The sequence below is a fragment of the Lagopus leucura genome, unplaced genomic scaffold (genome assembly GCF_019238085.1).
Source record: "Lagopus leucura isolate 7727_CA_CO unplaced genomic scaffold, USGS_WTPT01 Super-Scaffold_100002, whole genome shotgun sequence".
Taxonomy (NCBI): domain Eukaryota; kingdom Metazoa; phylum Chordata; class Aves; order Galliformes; family Phasianidae; genus Lagopus; species Lagopus leucura.
The window spans coordinates 665,471-682,476 of NW_024962263.1; the positions used below are offsets into that span (position 1 = coordinate 665,471).

A 17,006-nucleotide genomic window follows, 5' to 3' on the forward strand; every position below is an offset into this window, starting at 1 on the left:
TTCAGCCTCACTGTCTGAAAACTTTTGAGACTGATGCAACTATAACCATTTCTAATATTTTTATATGATTTAAAATGATTTCTTATCCTGCAGGAGTAAACTATATGCATCCAGAGTTTTGAGAATGTACTGGTTCCTAAAACTTCTCTGTATTTTTGGGGTAACTGTATTTTATTTCCCCAGGAGTGTAATAAATGTAGAGATTACTTTAAAATTTCATTTGCTTTTTTGTTTCATTTTTAAGCCTGTGTCATCCAGGACCTTGTCCTTCATGCCCAGCCTTTGTGACAAAAACATGTGAATGTGGACAAACAAGGTGAGAATATTTCTATTATGGAAACAAAAGTTTATGTAATAGTAGTGTTTCTTTTCTGAGCTATAATTAATGTTTATATAATTTTTGTTTATTCCAGTCTTGAAGGCTGTCTTTTTCTTGCGTGTCTGATGCATGTGTTGTCATTTTCAGCAGCGTGACTGTACTGCCCATGCTTTGTGATCTTTCATGCTCGGTTGCTCTGAGAGGAAGTTATGACTGATTCTATGTAATAAAATATTTGCCCATGTTCGTTTTCAGAATCAAAAGAAAAAAACATATTCAGTGTTAGCATTCCTATTCCTGTGTCCTATTCGCAGGTGGAGGCACTTAATCTTCAGGGGAAAACAGATAAATTGTAGATAACTGTATTTTATTTTACGTAAGATTGATTCATTGAATTGTAAGGAATAGTTAGTAAAAGAAGAGGCAATTCTGTTTTTCCCAAATGCATGCAAATTGCTGTTTGCTTTTTTTTTAATAGTGCTGCATTTAACATTTAAAACATCATTCTAAGTAGCATTTTGTCATACGTGCTGTATCAGCATCCAAGATGCACCTCAAACTTCAAGTTATTTTCAAATTGCTATTTTGCACATCTCATAGTGGGTAAAGTCAGTTGTTGCAACTGTATAAAGACCAGGAAATTTTTGAGTTTTAGAGTCGGAATATTTTATAATAAAATGCAGCTTATGTTGGTTATATTCGCATGCATCCTAGGTAAAAGCAAACAAAAAAGCTTAAACTTGAATTCTTCTGCCTTTCCTTGATTAAGCAGCTACAATCTCTGGGAGATTTAAATTCAAGCTACACTGATGTGGGCGGGGGGGGAGTATTCTTAGTTGTGAAAAATGTAGGCTGCATCACTATTAATACTCATATCACTGTCTTCATTGTACCCAGTGGACTTCAGATCATTTAAAGCTTTAGGAAAGATTTGTGTAATGGTGTAATGGAAATATCTGCTCTTGGCCCAATGCGTAGCCATACTTCAAGTTTCAAAATATGTCTTTTTTCCCCCATTTTGTTGACAGAAGTCTGTTATGCTTTTCAGTAAGTTCTTTGTGGATTTAAGATAGCTGACAGAATGTGGTGTCATTCTTCTGCAGTCATTCAGTTCGCTGTGGCCAGTCAACAAAAATTCATTGTTCTAATGTATGTGGAAGTACTTTAAACTGTGGCAAGCACAGATGTACTCAGGTGTGCCATGCAGGAGAATGTTTACCTTGCCAGCTAAAAGTACAGCAAGGTAAGTATCAGAATGCCTTACACTTTTCCTCCATGATATATGTATACTAGGAAAACAAGAGGTGGGGAGGAAGAGGACTTTGCCATGAGGCAGGGCTTTACTTTGAGTTAAGATCTGTTGCTAGAATATTTAAAGACTGGAAAATTAGAATTGCTATATATTAAAATAGGAATACGAACATGGCTAGAAGAATTCTGCTGTGAGGTTTAGGATGCTGGAACACACGTTCCGTGAAGATGGGTAGAACTAGTTACTTTAGGTTGAGAAAGCTTAGGAAGGACAGAGTCTTTCAGTAGCTTAACAGGAGATTATCAAGAAGATGGAGCCAGCCTGTGTATGTATGTTAAGAGGACAAGACAACAGGCTAAACTGAACTGGTTGTAACGAAAAACATTTTGTGTGTACGTGGGAACTTGGATTTTTTTAGACCCAGCTGAGTAAAACAGTGAGTAATGTGATCTGATCTCATTGCTGGCTCAGCTTTGAGGGTTTGGATTAGCTGACTGTTTCAACCTGAATTGACCTATGATCCTACTTAAGATTACATCATTCCAAGACTTTAAACACTATGGAAAAAGAATAGAGACTGACAAATCACCTTTCAACGAAGTACTCATGAGTGCTGCTTAAAATTTTCTAAACTCAGTTGTGGAAAGGAAACTATATCATACTTGTTCCAGTATACTAAAGCAAATACAGTTTTCTAAATAAATAATTCAAAAAATATTTTCATTTTCTTGTCATTTTTAAATAATACTTAACTCGTAATGTATACTACTTCAGTATGAAAGCTTTTTGTGAAGCTATAGATTCCCCTTTGGTTTTTGTCTCATCAAAACAAAAGTGGTATTTCAGAATCTGTAGGATTGAGACATCTCTGAATTAAATCTCATGTACTTAGGAAAAAAAAAAAAAAGGACTGTTTTTCGCATCTCACAATTTTGCATTTGCTCTGTTGCTGTGTTTTGTCACTGATACTTTTATTGTTTTCTGTGTAACGTTGCTTTCTTTTAGTGTGTTACTGTGGGAAAAACTTCAAAGAAGTATTGTGTGGGACAAAGGAAGAATTTTATGATGGATTTGGGAGTTTCTCGTGTCAGAATACGTGTGGCAAGTAAGTTCACTGTAATTTAGGCTTCTGAAAAATGAGAGGTCATTTTGTTCATACTTAGTGGTCATGTCATTGTAATTCCCCTTTTTTTTTGTTATTTTTTTTCACAGAACATTAAACTGTGGGAGGCACAACTGCACACAAGTATGCCATCCTCAACCTTGCCAACTCTGTCCGCGACTTCCACAAGTAGTTTATCGCTGTCCCTGTGGTCAGACTCCTCTTAGCAAGTTACTGGAACTAGGATGTATTGAACGTAAAATATGCACTGATCCTATCCCATCATGTGGAAAAACGTGTGGCAAACCTCTTTCTTGTGGTAGCTATGGTAATGAGAACTTTCTGTATCAGAGTATCAAAAAAAATCTCACATTATTTTTAAAAAAAACAACTTTCATGTCAAAGGTATTTTTAAGGATTTGAGTACGAGTGCTACTGCAGAGCTTGTGAGATAGGCTGTATTTGTTCAAAGGAATCGTCTACAATAGCGAGTTCTAAAATTTTGTTTCCATAGACTTTCATACTGGTGGAACTGTAGGAATTTCTTGCTGTTTGTGTCTCTTAAAAGCCCGCCTAGATCTTCATTGCTGATTTGAAGACTGGTAGAGATAAATGACTTCGCTTACAACTTTTAGATGCTGTTATTAAGCATTCATTCACTGTGGCCACAAAGAGAAGTGTGGCATTAGGCCATGCAGTGAAATGTGATGTTGGGCAGTTGAAAGGAAGAAGTTATTTACAGAACTAAATAGTCTCTTCAGTGATTGCATTAATTAAATAAAAGTATGTTTAACTGAGACTGTATGACACTTCAATTTTATAAAACCACATAATTAATCATACCTTCTTATACTTGAAATTCCACTGAAGTGTGATTTACTGCAGTTAACTCAGGGAGTGAAAGATGAAGGTATGCATAAGTCTTCTTCATTTAGGATGAACAAGAAGGAAGAATTATGTACTTAAAATTTATGAAACTTGTGTAAGATGTTTATCTTGCAAATTTAAAATATACGTGTATAACCAAGATGTTATAATTGCAATATAATCAAAAGAGTAAGGCAAAGCTGTATAACCAAGATGTTATAATTGCAATATAATCAAAAGAGTAAGGCAAACAAGGATCACAAAGGAGAATAAGTAGAAGAGCTTACCCTTAGGTTGAGCTCACTAGAAGATATCAAAGAGGAGGATCTCCAGAAGAGATCCTTCCCCTCTGGTAGCCAGCTCTTAAATAGGTCCAGGAGGGGTGCAGCCTGGCTCCACCCCTTCCGGTAGCACAGGTGAATTGCCTTCACCTGTGCTCCTCTGGCTGACTCATGGCTCACCTCAGGTGATCAATCAGAGGTTCAGGCCGTGACTCAGCAGTTCCCATACAATATGTATAAGGTATTTGTGCATTATCAATGTTAATTGCAGACTTAACTGTTTAGTCTACATATTCAGGATCATAAAGTTCCAAATAATAGAAAAAAAAGCAACTGTGAAATCGTTGAACTCTTTTGTCTGTTTGAGCACATATGTCAGAATGGAAACCCAGCTGCCAGTAGGCTTGGTATCTGCAAACTGTGGTGCTCCTGATAAATATCTTGTTACTGATCATGCATTTTATTTATTTTAATCTTTTTACTTTAATTTTGATAGAGTTGCTTCATACATGTGAAAGCCTGTGCCATGAAGGAGACTGTAAACCATGTTCTCAAACATCAAATATTTATTGTAGGTGTGGCTTCAAAAAAAAGGTGAGTGCATAGAGCTTGACCAGGAAAACAGGTAGTTGGTGGGTTTTGGTTTTGTTTTTGTTTTCTTTAAGCTGTGGAGAAAAGGAAGGTAAGAAGGTGTTGTTGCCTCCGTAGTTACAGGGGTGTCTGCTATGTTAGAACTGATAGACATCAGCTAGATATGCTGTGAAAGGCCAGTGTGGGCTAGTTACCATGAATACAATTTCTGAAGGATTACTGCAGTACTTATAGAGTTTTCATTGTTTAAGCTGGCTGCAAAGCCTGTATTGTCCTGCAGTAATGATGTGGTGCAGAGAATGATAGTTTTACCAAGAGTAATGTAAACAAGAGAAAGGTAGAGGAAAAGCTAAATAATGTATAGTGATAGCCTACAGATTTGTAGGAAATTTTGGAGATGATATTGGTTTTTAGTCTTTCTTTGTACTTTCATGTAATGAAACAGCAGAACCTCACCAGTTGTCATACAGTAATTGGTGGCCTAGTTTAAAAGTATACTGTGCATAACCATAGCTTTGAAATCTTTGGTTACTATCTCAGGAGCTTTTTATTTTCATGTTTAAGTATTTTATCTGAGTAAAAATTTTCAGTCATGAGATTTGACTTTTTGTTTAAAAAAATGTCAGTCTTTTTTCTTTTTTCTTTTTTTTTTTTGAAACAAGTGTTCAAAGCACAAATTTAAACTTTATTAGTACACTTGAGGAGGGCATAGTTTTTCTCAATGCAAGTTTCTTGTTTCCCAGGACAGATGTGTTACTTCACAGTGTTATCCACTGAGTTAAGTGAGGAATCTTAAACTACAAACTCTTGCTACTGAATTTCTAGGGAAAAAAGTCAAGTGTTAAAATGTCAAGATTAAAAAAATGTAGATTAAAACATGAACTAATGCATAAATTTGATGAGGATTTTTCCAGCTTTTTCCTTTCTTGTGTCCTAGAGTGTTATGCACCTGAAAACTTGTTGTCATATGTGACTAGGTACTTTGTAGATGAATAAGTTGCAGTTGTTGCAATATAATTGCTTCCTGTTTGTTTCCTAGGAAGTCCCGTGTGCTCTACTCAGGAATAAAGGTAGTATTGTTTTATAATTTGTTCAGTATATAATATGAAATAGTTTTGAAGTCTTAATGAGACAGCTCATTAGATTTGGTTTTTACTCAAGAAGTTGCCAAATATGCGATTCAATAGTCATCTTCAATTTCTGATGCTGATTTTGTATCTCTACTGTATGTTTCTGTCTTGGGTGGGTTTTTTTTTCTACTACAAAATTTCAGAGGGTGGTAGAACTTCTGAGCTCACTTAAGTTTTTCCTCATATTCTTTTGAGTTCTGGTTGTTCAGGATTTTCCTTGGCAATTTGTTCTTTATCGTGATATGTCTTTTGTTGTTTTATATTTTCAGTTTTTAGAGAGACTTAATGTATTTTATGTTAAATAAAGCAGATTATGTTTTTCAAGACTTAGAAGTCCTGAAAGCTGTTCCAAAAACTCTGTTCTGAAAGGCCTTCAATCAAAGCAGGAGTGAATGTTTGGATTTTGTCTGCATATCAAATTAAAGGATTTGATTATAAGATTATTTTGTCAGCATCACTTGACTAGAATTCTTCCTCAGGAGTTGTTTTATAAGCTGGATTATGGCAACATTTCATGGAGCTGCTAAATGTAAATACATAAGGATGTCACAGTTCTACTCTATGTGGGACTGTAGTGCTGTCACCCTGTAAACACAAAAATAGTCATAGAGCACCCTCTGGTATCTGCTGATCTTGTGGATGAGCAAGAGAGATCACTTTAGGGAAGGGAAATGAACGAATGAATGGATGTTTCTAGCCATTCCCACCACTCCATTTATGTAACAAAGATAGGAGACCTGAAACAGCAGTGAACTGCACCATAGTAGTAATCCACTGTAACTGGCTAAACTACTGTTGGAGGAGCTCTCTAAGTGTAGTCTTTGCTGCCTTTGCCTGTCTTTTGTGCTGGTTGTTTACCCTCTAGCAAGATGTGGATACTTGCTTGGAGAGTTCAGATATTTACCGCGTACACAAAGAATTGCTCATCCTGCTTTTTAGTGATTGATATTGGGAGCAGTTCGTATGCTGTTTAATTGTTAAAACTGAAGAATCTCAATCTACAGACGTTTTAGTTGATGGATCCCTGTCATACTGAGGGACTCAGTACGAGGTCAGTAATGTAGTAATCTGCATATTTCCTAAGTTGAACTTCTAGCTATGAAGATGTAAAAACATTTAAGAACTCAGAAATAGTTGTTCACATTGCTTGAGGATAGTAGTAAGTTTATTTGTGGTCTAATCAGTGTATCGGGAAGTCCTATTTTGTCTGTTCTGTTTGCAGAGTTTATGGTACAAAGAATAATGTGAAATAAACTGCTCTCCAAAAATCTTTTTGAACAAGGGCTTGTTTAAAGCAAGGCAAGTGTTTACCTGGGGGATTAATGCGGAAGTGCAACTAATGTATGTTTTTGTGCACTAACTTCCCACACTGCTGTTCTCTAGACCAGACCTTAGAACATCCTTAGCCTAATATTGTGACTTAAGCTTTTATTCTCAGTGTGAGCAAACAGCAAATCATGACTTATGTCACGATTATTTTTTTTTAATAGCTGCTATTACCTTTATGTGCGACAAGCGATGCAACAAGAAGAGGTCGTGTGGACGACACAAGTGTAATGAAGTTTGCTGTGTGGTAAGCCCAGTGTGGTTTTATAGAAACTGCTTGTAATGAAGCATTTCTGTTTTGTTGTGAAATTAAGACTTTTTGCTTTTATGCCCTTGCATTTCTGTGTATTTTGAATCTCTGTTTCCAGTACAAGTCATGCTCCAAAAGTTTGTGTGTGCGTTTATTCTGCAAAATTCATTTTATGGGCATTGTAAAAACATGCTTTAGCTTAAATACAGTTAAAGGTGATAGATAAAGGCCTCAAGTTGTGTGAGAGGAGGTTCTTGTTCAGTGTTAGGAAACTTTTTTTTCCTCTGGAAGAATGATCAAGTGATGCAACAGGCTGCCCGGGGAACTAGTGGAGTCACCATCCCTGTAGATGTTCAAGAAACACGTAGATGTGGCAATTGAGAACATAGGCATAGCGGTGATAGATTGATGGTTGGTCTTTTCCAAGCTTAATGATTCTATAATCTTTAAAATCAAAGTAAAGATACTTTTTGTTGGTTCACTGATTCCAAGGAAAATGAGAGAGGGTGTGATATTACTTAGCTCCATCATAGATTATAGTTTTAAGTCCGCAATTGGAATCTTAACAGGATAAACTTTGAAAGTGGTGTATACCTGCTGTGATGAAAAGTTGTATGTGTCAGGCCTGAGCTGTTTTTTTCAGTATATAGTTTTGACAGTTATAGAATCACAGAATGGTTGAGTTTGGAAGGGACCTCTGGAGTCATCTGGCCTCTTCTCAGGCCATGCCACGCAGAGCCACTTGCCCAAGATCATGTCCAGACAGCAGCTGAAAAGTTCCAGGAATGAAGACGCCAGAGCAGCTGTAGGTGACTTGAGCCAGTGGTCAGTCACCTGCACAGTCAATGAATATTTAGTAATGTTCACGGGGAATGTCCCATGTCTCAGTTTGTGCCCATTGCCTCTCGCCTTGGCACAGGGCACTACTAACAGTGTAGCTCCATCCTTTAGGGACCTGCATAAATTGATAAGGTCCCTCCCAAGCCTCCTCTTCTCTAGTCTAAGGAGTCCCAGCTTTCTTCTCCTTTATTCACAGGAGAGAGATTCTAGTTTGTTCATAATCTTCTCAATCCTTTGCTGGAATCCCTTGTGTGTGCCAATGTAACTCTTAATACAGAGCCCAGAACTGGAAACAATATTGCAAGTGCAGCCTAAACAATACTGAATAAAAACAAAGGGCTGATAACAGCAGGACTAGGGGAAATGGTTTTAAGTTGAAGGAGGGAAGATTTAGGTTGGATGTTAGGGGGAAGTTCTTTACTAGGAGAGTGGTTAGGCCCTGGAACGGGCTGCCCAGGGAGGTTGTGGATGCCCCGTCCTTGGACGTGTTTAAGGCCAGGTTGGACGGGGTCCTGGGCAACCTGATCTGAATGTGTATGTTTGGTGGCCCTGCTAGGCAGGGGGGTTGGAACTACATGATCCTTGAGGTCCCTTCCAACCCGGGTGATTCTGTGATTCTGTGACACGGTAAGATTTGTTTTCTAAAGAAAGGTCCTACCAGCATGCACTCTGAAATACAAAAGCATTCTTCTTTCCATTTCAGGCCAAGATCAGAAAGCTTAGTATTCACTATTATAAAGGTCATATGGTTTCCTATATCAAGTGGAGAGAAGCAGTTGTGGAAAACTAGTATCTTAATCTGACACAGACTTTAACAGAGTACGCACTCAGATAAAGCTGCTGCATCAGCTCAAATCTGTAGCTTAATAGTTCATAACAAAATAGTACCTCATGGTTATCTATTTGAAGCAATTTTTTTAGTACTTCCACCATCTAGGGCATGACCAAAAAGCCTATGACACACAACTGGCATCTACTTCCACAGACAGTCCGTCTAGAGAAAAATCACTAGCACACCAACATGGGAAAGTCTAATTTTTAAACACCTAAACAGATTTTGCTATATATTCCAGTACCTATAAAATTTACTAACTTGTCAACAGAAGAGTTCCATCAACTTTGACATTCTAAACTTTTTTTTTAATTTTTACTTTTGCATGATTGTCCTCAAAGTTTAAGCGATTGCTGGATCAATGTAACTGAACATATTTCACTTTAATTCAAGTAAAATTTAATAAAGTTACTAACTCATCTAAAATAGAATAACTTTCTTTTCCACTGTAAAAAAACAAAACAAAACAATGAGAGCAAACTACAGATCTTCAGGCTCTGATCAAATTCTATGTCCAACTCTGATCAATTAAAGTGAATACATTTCTATAACATGTAAGAAAAAAAGCACTGTACACACTTGTTTGCCAGCAGGTTTGACAACTGCCCCGGTGACAAGGCTCTTCACATCTATGAAGTCCACAGTTGAGTTTGCGACCACAAACCAAAGAACATTTATGTTCTGTGTCCTGTGGGAAGGCACAAAAGAAAAGCAAAATTAAACCATAAAATCAATAGGCTTCTTTCTTCTGTGAAGTCATAACCCGGCAATTGCAAAACCACTAGGAAGAAATAAGAAGATATTTTAAAGGTCAACTCTCTCCTCCAGGTGACAAAGACAAGGATCTGTCAAGGTGGACCCATTAATTACAGTGGATTCCTGCCTACAAGGGTCCCGAATCTGGTATCATAGAATGGCTTAGGTTGGAAGGGACCTCAAAGATCATCTAGCCCTAACTCCTTGCCATGGGCAGGACTGCTAACTGCTAGATCAAGCACCAGAATAGGTCCCATGCCCCCTCCAGCCAGTCCTCGAACACCTCTGAGGACAGGGCATCCACAACCTCTCTGGGCAACTTGTTCCAGCATCTCAACAGCCTCTAAGCAAAAAACTTCCCCAACATTTACCTAAACCAGCAAGTGCAAGTCTGAGTGGCTACTAGTTTTTCTAGAGGTGTATCTTTTTCAAAGAAATCAAGTACTGGCCCAACAGAACAACAAAAAGACTGTCAGCAATCGCCTTCAGTGCCTTAACATCCTATACAATGCCAGGGACTGAATGTGCATTGCACTTCGGGTCACCAAAACAGCAGTAGCTTACCCCCAACCAATCAATCAATCATTGGTTCGTACTGTGAAAGGGTGGAATGCAGTGAAATTGCCAGGTCACAGCCTGAACCAATGGTTAAGCACCAGGTGGCTACCCAGGGAACTCGGGTAAAAGCAACACACCTGAGTGACCAGAAGGGGGGGAGCCTGGATCCACTCCTCCTCACTCTCATTTAAAGGTTAACAGCTGAGGGAATGGCTATCTTTGGGTAAAGATAACACTCCTTTTCAGTCAACACTCGTCGCTGGAAGGGGTAAGCCTGTTTCCTTCTTTATCACCTGTATGTGATTTGAAGGCACTGTCATCACCTTCTTTTGCCATACACAACTCATTTAGGGAATCAGAAGGAAAATTTGCGCTGGAACTTGAAGATGCTAAATCTGTTTATTTTTCATTCTATTCACAGAATCACACAGAATCACAGAATCACCCGGGTTGGAAGGGACCCCAAGCATCATGTAGTTCCAACCCCCCTGCCTGGCAGGGCCACCAAACATACACATTCAGATCAGGTTGCCCAGGACCCCGTCCAACCTGGCCTTAAACACGTCCAAGGACGGGGCATCCACAACCTCCCTGGGCAGCCCGTTCCAGGGCCTAACCACTCTCCTAGTAAAGAACTTCCCCCTAACATCCAACCTAAATCTTCCCTTCTTCAACTTGGATCCATTTCCTTCGTCCACCATTGCCGTCACTCCATCATAGAAGGCCACAAGATTAGTTAGGCATGACCTTCCTTTGGTGAAGCCGTGCTGGCTGTCTCGGATCACATGCTCATTCTTTATGTGACCGAGCATGTTGTCCAGGAGGATCTGTTCCATGATCTTCCCAGGCACGGAGGTGAGACTCACCGGCCTGTAGTTCCCTGGGTCCTCCCTGCTCCCCTTCTTGTATATGGGAGTGACGTGACCCTTCCTCCAGTCATCCGGGACCTCACCTGACAGCCACGACTTCTCAAATATGATGGAGAGCGGCTCGGCAACCACCTCAGCCAGCTCCTTCAGGACCCTGGGATGCACGCCATCTGGCCCCATAGACTTGTATTCATTCAGTCTAAGGAGGCACTCTCGGACTTGCTCTGCCCTTACAGTGGGGAGGGATTTACCTCCTTGGTCCCCACATAGAGGTTTGGTGATGCAGGGTTCAGGGACGTGAAAAAGACTAGAATCCTGGCCACAAGTGAAGACCGAGGTGAAGAACTCATTCAGCACCTCAGCTTTCTCTTCATCTGTTGAAGCCAGTTCTCCTTTTAGATTTACCAAAGTAGGTACGCCCATTTTGGCCTGTCTCTTCTGGGCAATGTACCTGTAGAAGGTTTTCTTATTGTTTTTCACGTCCCTTGCCAAGTTCAGTTCTGCCTGCGCCTTGGCTTCCCTGATCCCACGTCTGCAAGTCCGGACGGCATTCCTGTACTCTTCCCAGGTGACACAGCCTGTGTCCAAACATTCTCTTTTAAAAAAGCAACATATTAACCTGAAAATCGGCCAGGTCCTTTCAGTAACTTCAGTCTAGTGAAGGCAGAACAAAGGTAGTCAAAAGAGAATTGGTGGCCCTTGGAAAGATGTTGAATGGATCAGAAGCGCAGGTAGTGTTCTCCTTTCTCCTCCCAGTTCAAGGTGGGAATTCAGGAAGGGGAAGAAAAGATAACGTGAATGATTGGCTGTGGAGCTGATACCACGCTCTGAGTTTGGGGTTCTGTGGGATCAGATCTCACCTTTGTGAGATCTAGCGTGTTGACATTGTGTGACATGAGAGACCAGGTGCGGCAAGAGTGTTCTGGGCAGCAGGCTGGCTGGATTTATTAGCAAGCTTAGAACTAGATTCAGGGAGGGAAGGGGATGTATTTCTGAATGATGAAGAGCCAGGGGACACTGTCACTCTAGGAAGCAGCAGGGAAAAGACCTCAGAATTATTCCAAAAGAACAACCACATGCATCAGTACAGGTTAGGGGGTGACCTGCTGGAGAGGAGTTCTGCAGAGATAGACTGGGGACCTGGTGGACAGCAGATTGGCCGTGAGCCAGCAGTGTGCCCTTGTAGCAAAGAAGGCCAGTGGTATCCTAGGGCCCATTAAAAAAAAGCGTGTGGGCAGCAGGTTGAGGGAGGTTCTCTACTTTGTCATGGTGAAGCCACATTTAGACTACTGTGTCCATATCTGGGCTCCCCAGGTCAAAAAAAGACAGGGATCTCCTAGAAGGAGTCTAGTGGAGGACCACAAAGATGATTAAAGGCCTGGAGCATCTCCTGTGAGGAAAGGCTGAGTAACCTGAGTATGTTCAGCCAGAGAAAAAGAGAACTGAGAGGGGATCTGATAAATGTTTGTAAATGTCTAAAGGAAGGTGGGAGGCATATGGATGAGGCCAGACTCTTCATGTTGTGTAGTGATGGGACATGGAATAATGACCTAGAACTTGATCATAGGAAGTTTTGTACTATTGTGCAGAAGAACTCCTTTATGGTGAGGGTAGCAGAGCACTGAAACAAGTTGCCCAGAGAGGTTGTGGAGTCTCCTTCTGTGAAGATCATAGAATTGCTTAGTTTGGAAAAGAGCTTCAAGATCATCAAGTCCAACCACAACCTAACCATACTACCCTATCAACCCTCTCCTAAATCATGTCCCTGAGCACCACATCCAAATGGTTTTTAAACACATCCAGGGATGGTGACTCAACCACCTCCCTTGGGAACCTATTCCAGTGCTTAACAACACTTTATCTAAAGAAGTGTTTCCTAATATCCAGCCTAAACTTACCCTGGTGCCACTTAAAGCCATTTCCCCTCCTCCTGTCACCAGTGAGAAGAGACCAGCCCCACTCTCGCTGAAGCACCTTTCAGATATTGGAAGAGAGCAATAAGGTCTCCTCTCAGCCTCCTCTTTCCCAGACTGAAGAGCCCCAGTTCCTTCAGTCTCTGCTCACAGGCCATATTCTCCAAGCCCTTCACCAGCCTTGTTGCCTTTCTTTGGACCTGCTCCAGCACCTCAGTGTCCTTTCTGTACTGAGGTGCCCAAAACTGAATGCAGCACTCAAGGTGAGGGCTCACCAGTGTCAAGTCCAGGGGCAGGATGACTTCCCTGGTGCTGCTCACCACACCATTCCTGATCCAAGCCAGGATGCCATTGGCCTTCTTGGCCACCTGGGCACACTGCTGGCTCGTATTCAGCCCACTGTCCATCAGTACACCAAGGTCCCTTTCCATCAGGCAGCTTTCCAGCCACTCCTCCCCAGGCCTGTAGGGTTGCCTGGGGTTGTTGTGACCAAAATGCAGGACCTGACACTTGGCCCTATTGACACTCATCCAGTTTGCCTTGGCCCATTGATCCAGTCTATCCAGGTCCCTCTGTAGTGCCTTTCTCCCCTCTGGCAGACCAACACTCCCTCCCAACTTGGTGTCATCTGCAAACTTACTGAGGGTGCACTCAATCCCCTCATCAAGATCATTAGTAAAGGTGTTAAATAGAAGCAGCCCCAGTACCAAGCTCTGGGTGCATCAGTTCATAAACTGATTAAGAGGATCCACATAGCGCTAAATGGCGTGAAGTATACAGAAGAGATTCTACGTCAAATTCTACAGAGTGATGCTCTTTTGATAATTTTGTCTGAAATCTTCCCAGCACCATGTGCTGGTCTGGGCAAAAGGGTGAAATCTGTTCACACACAAGAGAATGCTAAAAGAATGAAAATTCAAAATTAGCAGGAGCTGGAAAGAAATGCGGACTAGATTCTTCCAATCCAGAATAGAGTCAGATATGTAAAGAAGGAAAACAAGCCGTAGAAAGGATTTTGAATGAGTGAGAGGCAAAATTTGGATGCTGTGCTTTTGGAAAGGGAATTCAAGATATCTCCCTGTTTTTGAGTCAATGATAGAACAAGAACAGCTTTCTACTTTACAAGAGCACTACTTCTGCTACAGTTTAAGATGTTGTCAAAAGACCACTCTCTAAAAGCAAGCATAGCTGTTATGAAATGGCTGTAGTCCATTTCATATCTTGTGGGAGGCACAGGAGGCGGTGATTTCACTATTGTGGTTCTTAGTATAAAAAAAAAAAAAAAAAGATGCCAGAATATAACATTTGCATTTTCTTTTAAAATTTCTCTTAGGGAAGTACAGATACAGAGTTACATCTCTTGTGACTTGCTTTTTCAGGTTTTGATGAGTTGACTTGTTACTGTGGGGAATCAGTGATTTACCCCCCTGTTCCTTGTGGCACTCAGCCACCAGAGTGCAAAAAAACATGCACCAGGCCACATGACTGTGATCATCCAGGTAAGTCAAGCTATTCATTTAAAAAAAAAAAAAAATCAAAACATAGTACATACATGGGTCTGTTTGAAAAAAAAAATTACGCTTTTGTTAGCTATTTTTGCAGTGGCTTAATATTTTCAAAAGATACTTCAAAACTAACTAAAACTTTGCCATGAGTAACTGTAGTGGTACTTATAACTCGTAAAACAACGCATTATTCTTTCTGATCCAGATAGCAACATTCAGGCATCATTAATAGTCACAACACGTTAAACCATGAGTGTCCAACCTTTTGGTTTGCCTGGGCTGCGCTGAGGAATTGTCTTGTGCTGCATATCCATGAGTTTCTCCAAAAATAGTGCCTCTTATTTATTTCCATGGAAACTACAGCTGATACAAAGAAAACAATCACACTGTTTTTCAGCACAGTCACTGCCGTTAGCTGTGTTTTTTACCAGCAATGAACAAGAGCCTGCACACAAGCTCATAAAAATCAGTGCGCTGGTAGTTTGGTTGTTGAGCAATGAGTTGTGCCTGGAGCCACCCATGGTGAAGAGCTCCCACCTCTACAGCGGGGAGTGGGCTGCATACAGCCTGCAGGCCATGCGTTGGTCATGCTTGCATTGGATGTTTCGTTTAATTGGAGAGAACATGCTCTATTGAAAGAGTAGAATAATCTAGTGAACAGTAGTGAATAGTTGGTTTCTGAGTTCCTTGAAATTACACTGACTGAAAGCCTGTGCTCTAACAGGTTGGACAGATATGCTTCGTTATATTCTGTCTAATAGTGTAATCCTGCTCAGAAGTTACAAATGTTTTCTATTCTCTGTTTAGTTTTGAAAATGCAGAAGACTATTCACCTAAAAATCTGCCATTGTAATTTTCAAAGACTATTTTAAAGAACAAATGATCCCTGCATGAAGCATCTTTCCTCCCATTAGTTGTGTACTAATGACCAGCTCATATGTAATAATCCATAGTGTCTCTTTTAAGGCGTTTGGCTGAAGTATGGTAATAAAACTGTTTTTTAATCTATGGCTGCAGTGTACCACTCGTGTCATAGTGAGGAGAAGTGTCCACCCTGTACCTATCTCACTCAGAAATGGTGTATGGGCAAACATGAAGTAAGTCTTAGTGTTTCTGTATTCTTAATAATGTGTCCCTTGAAAATAGTTCTTGATGTTCTGGGTGTACTTTTATGTTTATGTAACTTAAGGGATAACCAGGTGATGTTTCAGCTTCTAAGACTGTTGAGTTGTATTTTCACGGCTTCTTTGGAATGGAATATATTATTGGAGTTGGTATTTAATACGATTAAATAGGAAAAGTCTTATCTTTTATGCCATGTGTATTCATACTAACTGATGTTAATGGACTGTGACATAAAGAACGCTGTCTTTGTCCAAAGTACTTTAGTATTACATTTCTTGTGTGGATAATGCCAAAGAAAGGTGTTAACAACAGAAGTGCTTTGAGATTTGCAGTTAGAATTACTGATTTTCTTTCGTGTTGTCTTTCTGCCCTCTTTCAGCTGCGAAGCAATATTCCCTGTCATCTCACTGACATTTCCTGCGGGCTTCGCTGCAATCAAATGTTAAAATGTGGAATGCACAAATGTAAAAGAATCTGTCATAAAGGGGAATGTCTTATAGATGAAGAGTGTAAACAGCCATGTATTATTCCAAGACTGTATTGTAATCATCCCTGTATGGCTCCGTGTCATCCTTCTTCGCCCTGCCCAACAACATCCTGCTGTGCAAAGGTTAGATGCTCAGTGAAAATTAATTGCAAATTCACTGACAAGTAGTATGATTACCTACCAGCCAAAAACATTACTGACAAAAAGTTATTGTTTTTTAATACCAGAAATGTCATGCTATCTTATAACTTCAAATATCAAGTAATGTCATGGAGCTTGTTTCTTTTGCTTTTTAGAATTATTTATCGTTAAAGTATTTCAGTATTAAAGTATTCCAGTAGGAGTACAGTTCACCTCTCTCACTTCCCTCCCTGAACAAAAAAAAAAAAAAGGAAAAAAAAAAGTTTAAACCAGCTGCTGTCTTGTGTAATGCAACAGGTTGAACTTCAGTGTGAATGTGGAAGAAGAAAGGAGAGTATGATTTGCTCAGAAGCATCCAATACATATCAGAGGTTTGTACTATGATAATTATTTTACTTCTTTTACTAGATCTTTGCAGTTTGATTGGATTTCAGTATTGGCAATATATTCCATTCATGAAGTTTTTCACACTCAACGCCTACAGATTCTTTTTCCCTGTTCCTCTGAGCCGCCATATCAGCTATGCTGTTCTGCGACACGTTTCTCTATTTGCTGTCAGTCTGTAACTGTCTTGGCATGTCACAGCTTGGATTTTCCATCTGTGGAATTCTAATTCAGACATCTGAACGTAGGTGACGGTATCTAACACTCCACATGTGAGTTGCTGTTAAAATTCCCATTGATGTCTGATGGAACCTGGTCAGTGCAGATGATGGAATTTAAAGAGTGATAAAGCTGACATAGGCAGCTAAATTTAGGTAGTTGAATAACTTTTTAGATTTCATGGACTGTAATGAGAGCTTTGGTTCTTAATGTCTAAATCTTGATTTTCAATATGCAAGCTGTGTTCTACCTAACTTTT

The 17,006-nt window shown here is 40.0% G+C and overlaps 1 protein-coding gene across 1 annotated transcript in view; it reads left to right on the forward strand.

Annotated features, from left to right (window-relative positions):
- Positions 1-17,006, forward strand: part of NFX1 (nuclear transcription factor, X-box binding 1) — a 72,596-nt gene that overhangs the window by 32,547 nt on the left and 23,043 nt on the right. The window contains exons 6-17 of the mRNA XM_042870003.1: positions 245-316; positions 1,423-1,562; positions 2,577-2,676; positions 2,784-3,001; positions 4,318-4,415; positions 5,452-5,482; positions 7,033-7,115; positions 9,132-9,153; positions 14,266-14,385; positions 15,409-15,488; positions 15,896-16,126; positions 16,442-16,515. Of these exons, the coding sequence (XP_042725937.1) occupies positions 245-316; positions 1,423-1,562; positions 2,577-2,676; positions 2,784-3,001; positions 4,318-4,415; positions 5,452-5,482; positions 7,033-7,115; positions 9,132-9,153; positions 14,266-14,385; positions 15,409-15,488; positions 15,896-16,126; positions 16,442-16,515 (1,269 nt within the window). The remainder of the gene's footprint in view (positions 1-244; positions 317-1,422; positions 1,563-2,576; positions 2,677-2,783; positions 3,002-4,317; positions 4,416-5,451; positions 5,483-7,032; positions 7,116-9,131; positions 9,154-14,265; positions 14,386-15,408; positions 15,489-15,895; positions 16,127-16,441; positions 16,516-17,006) is intronic.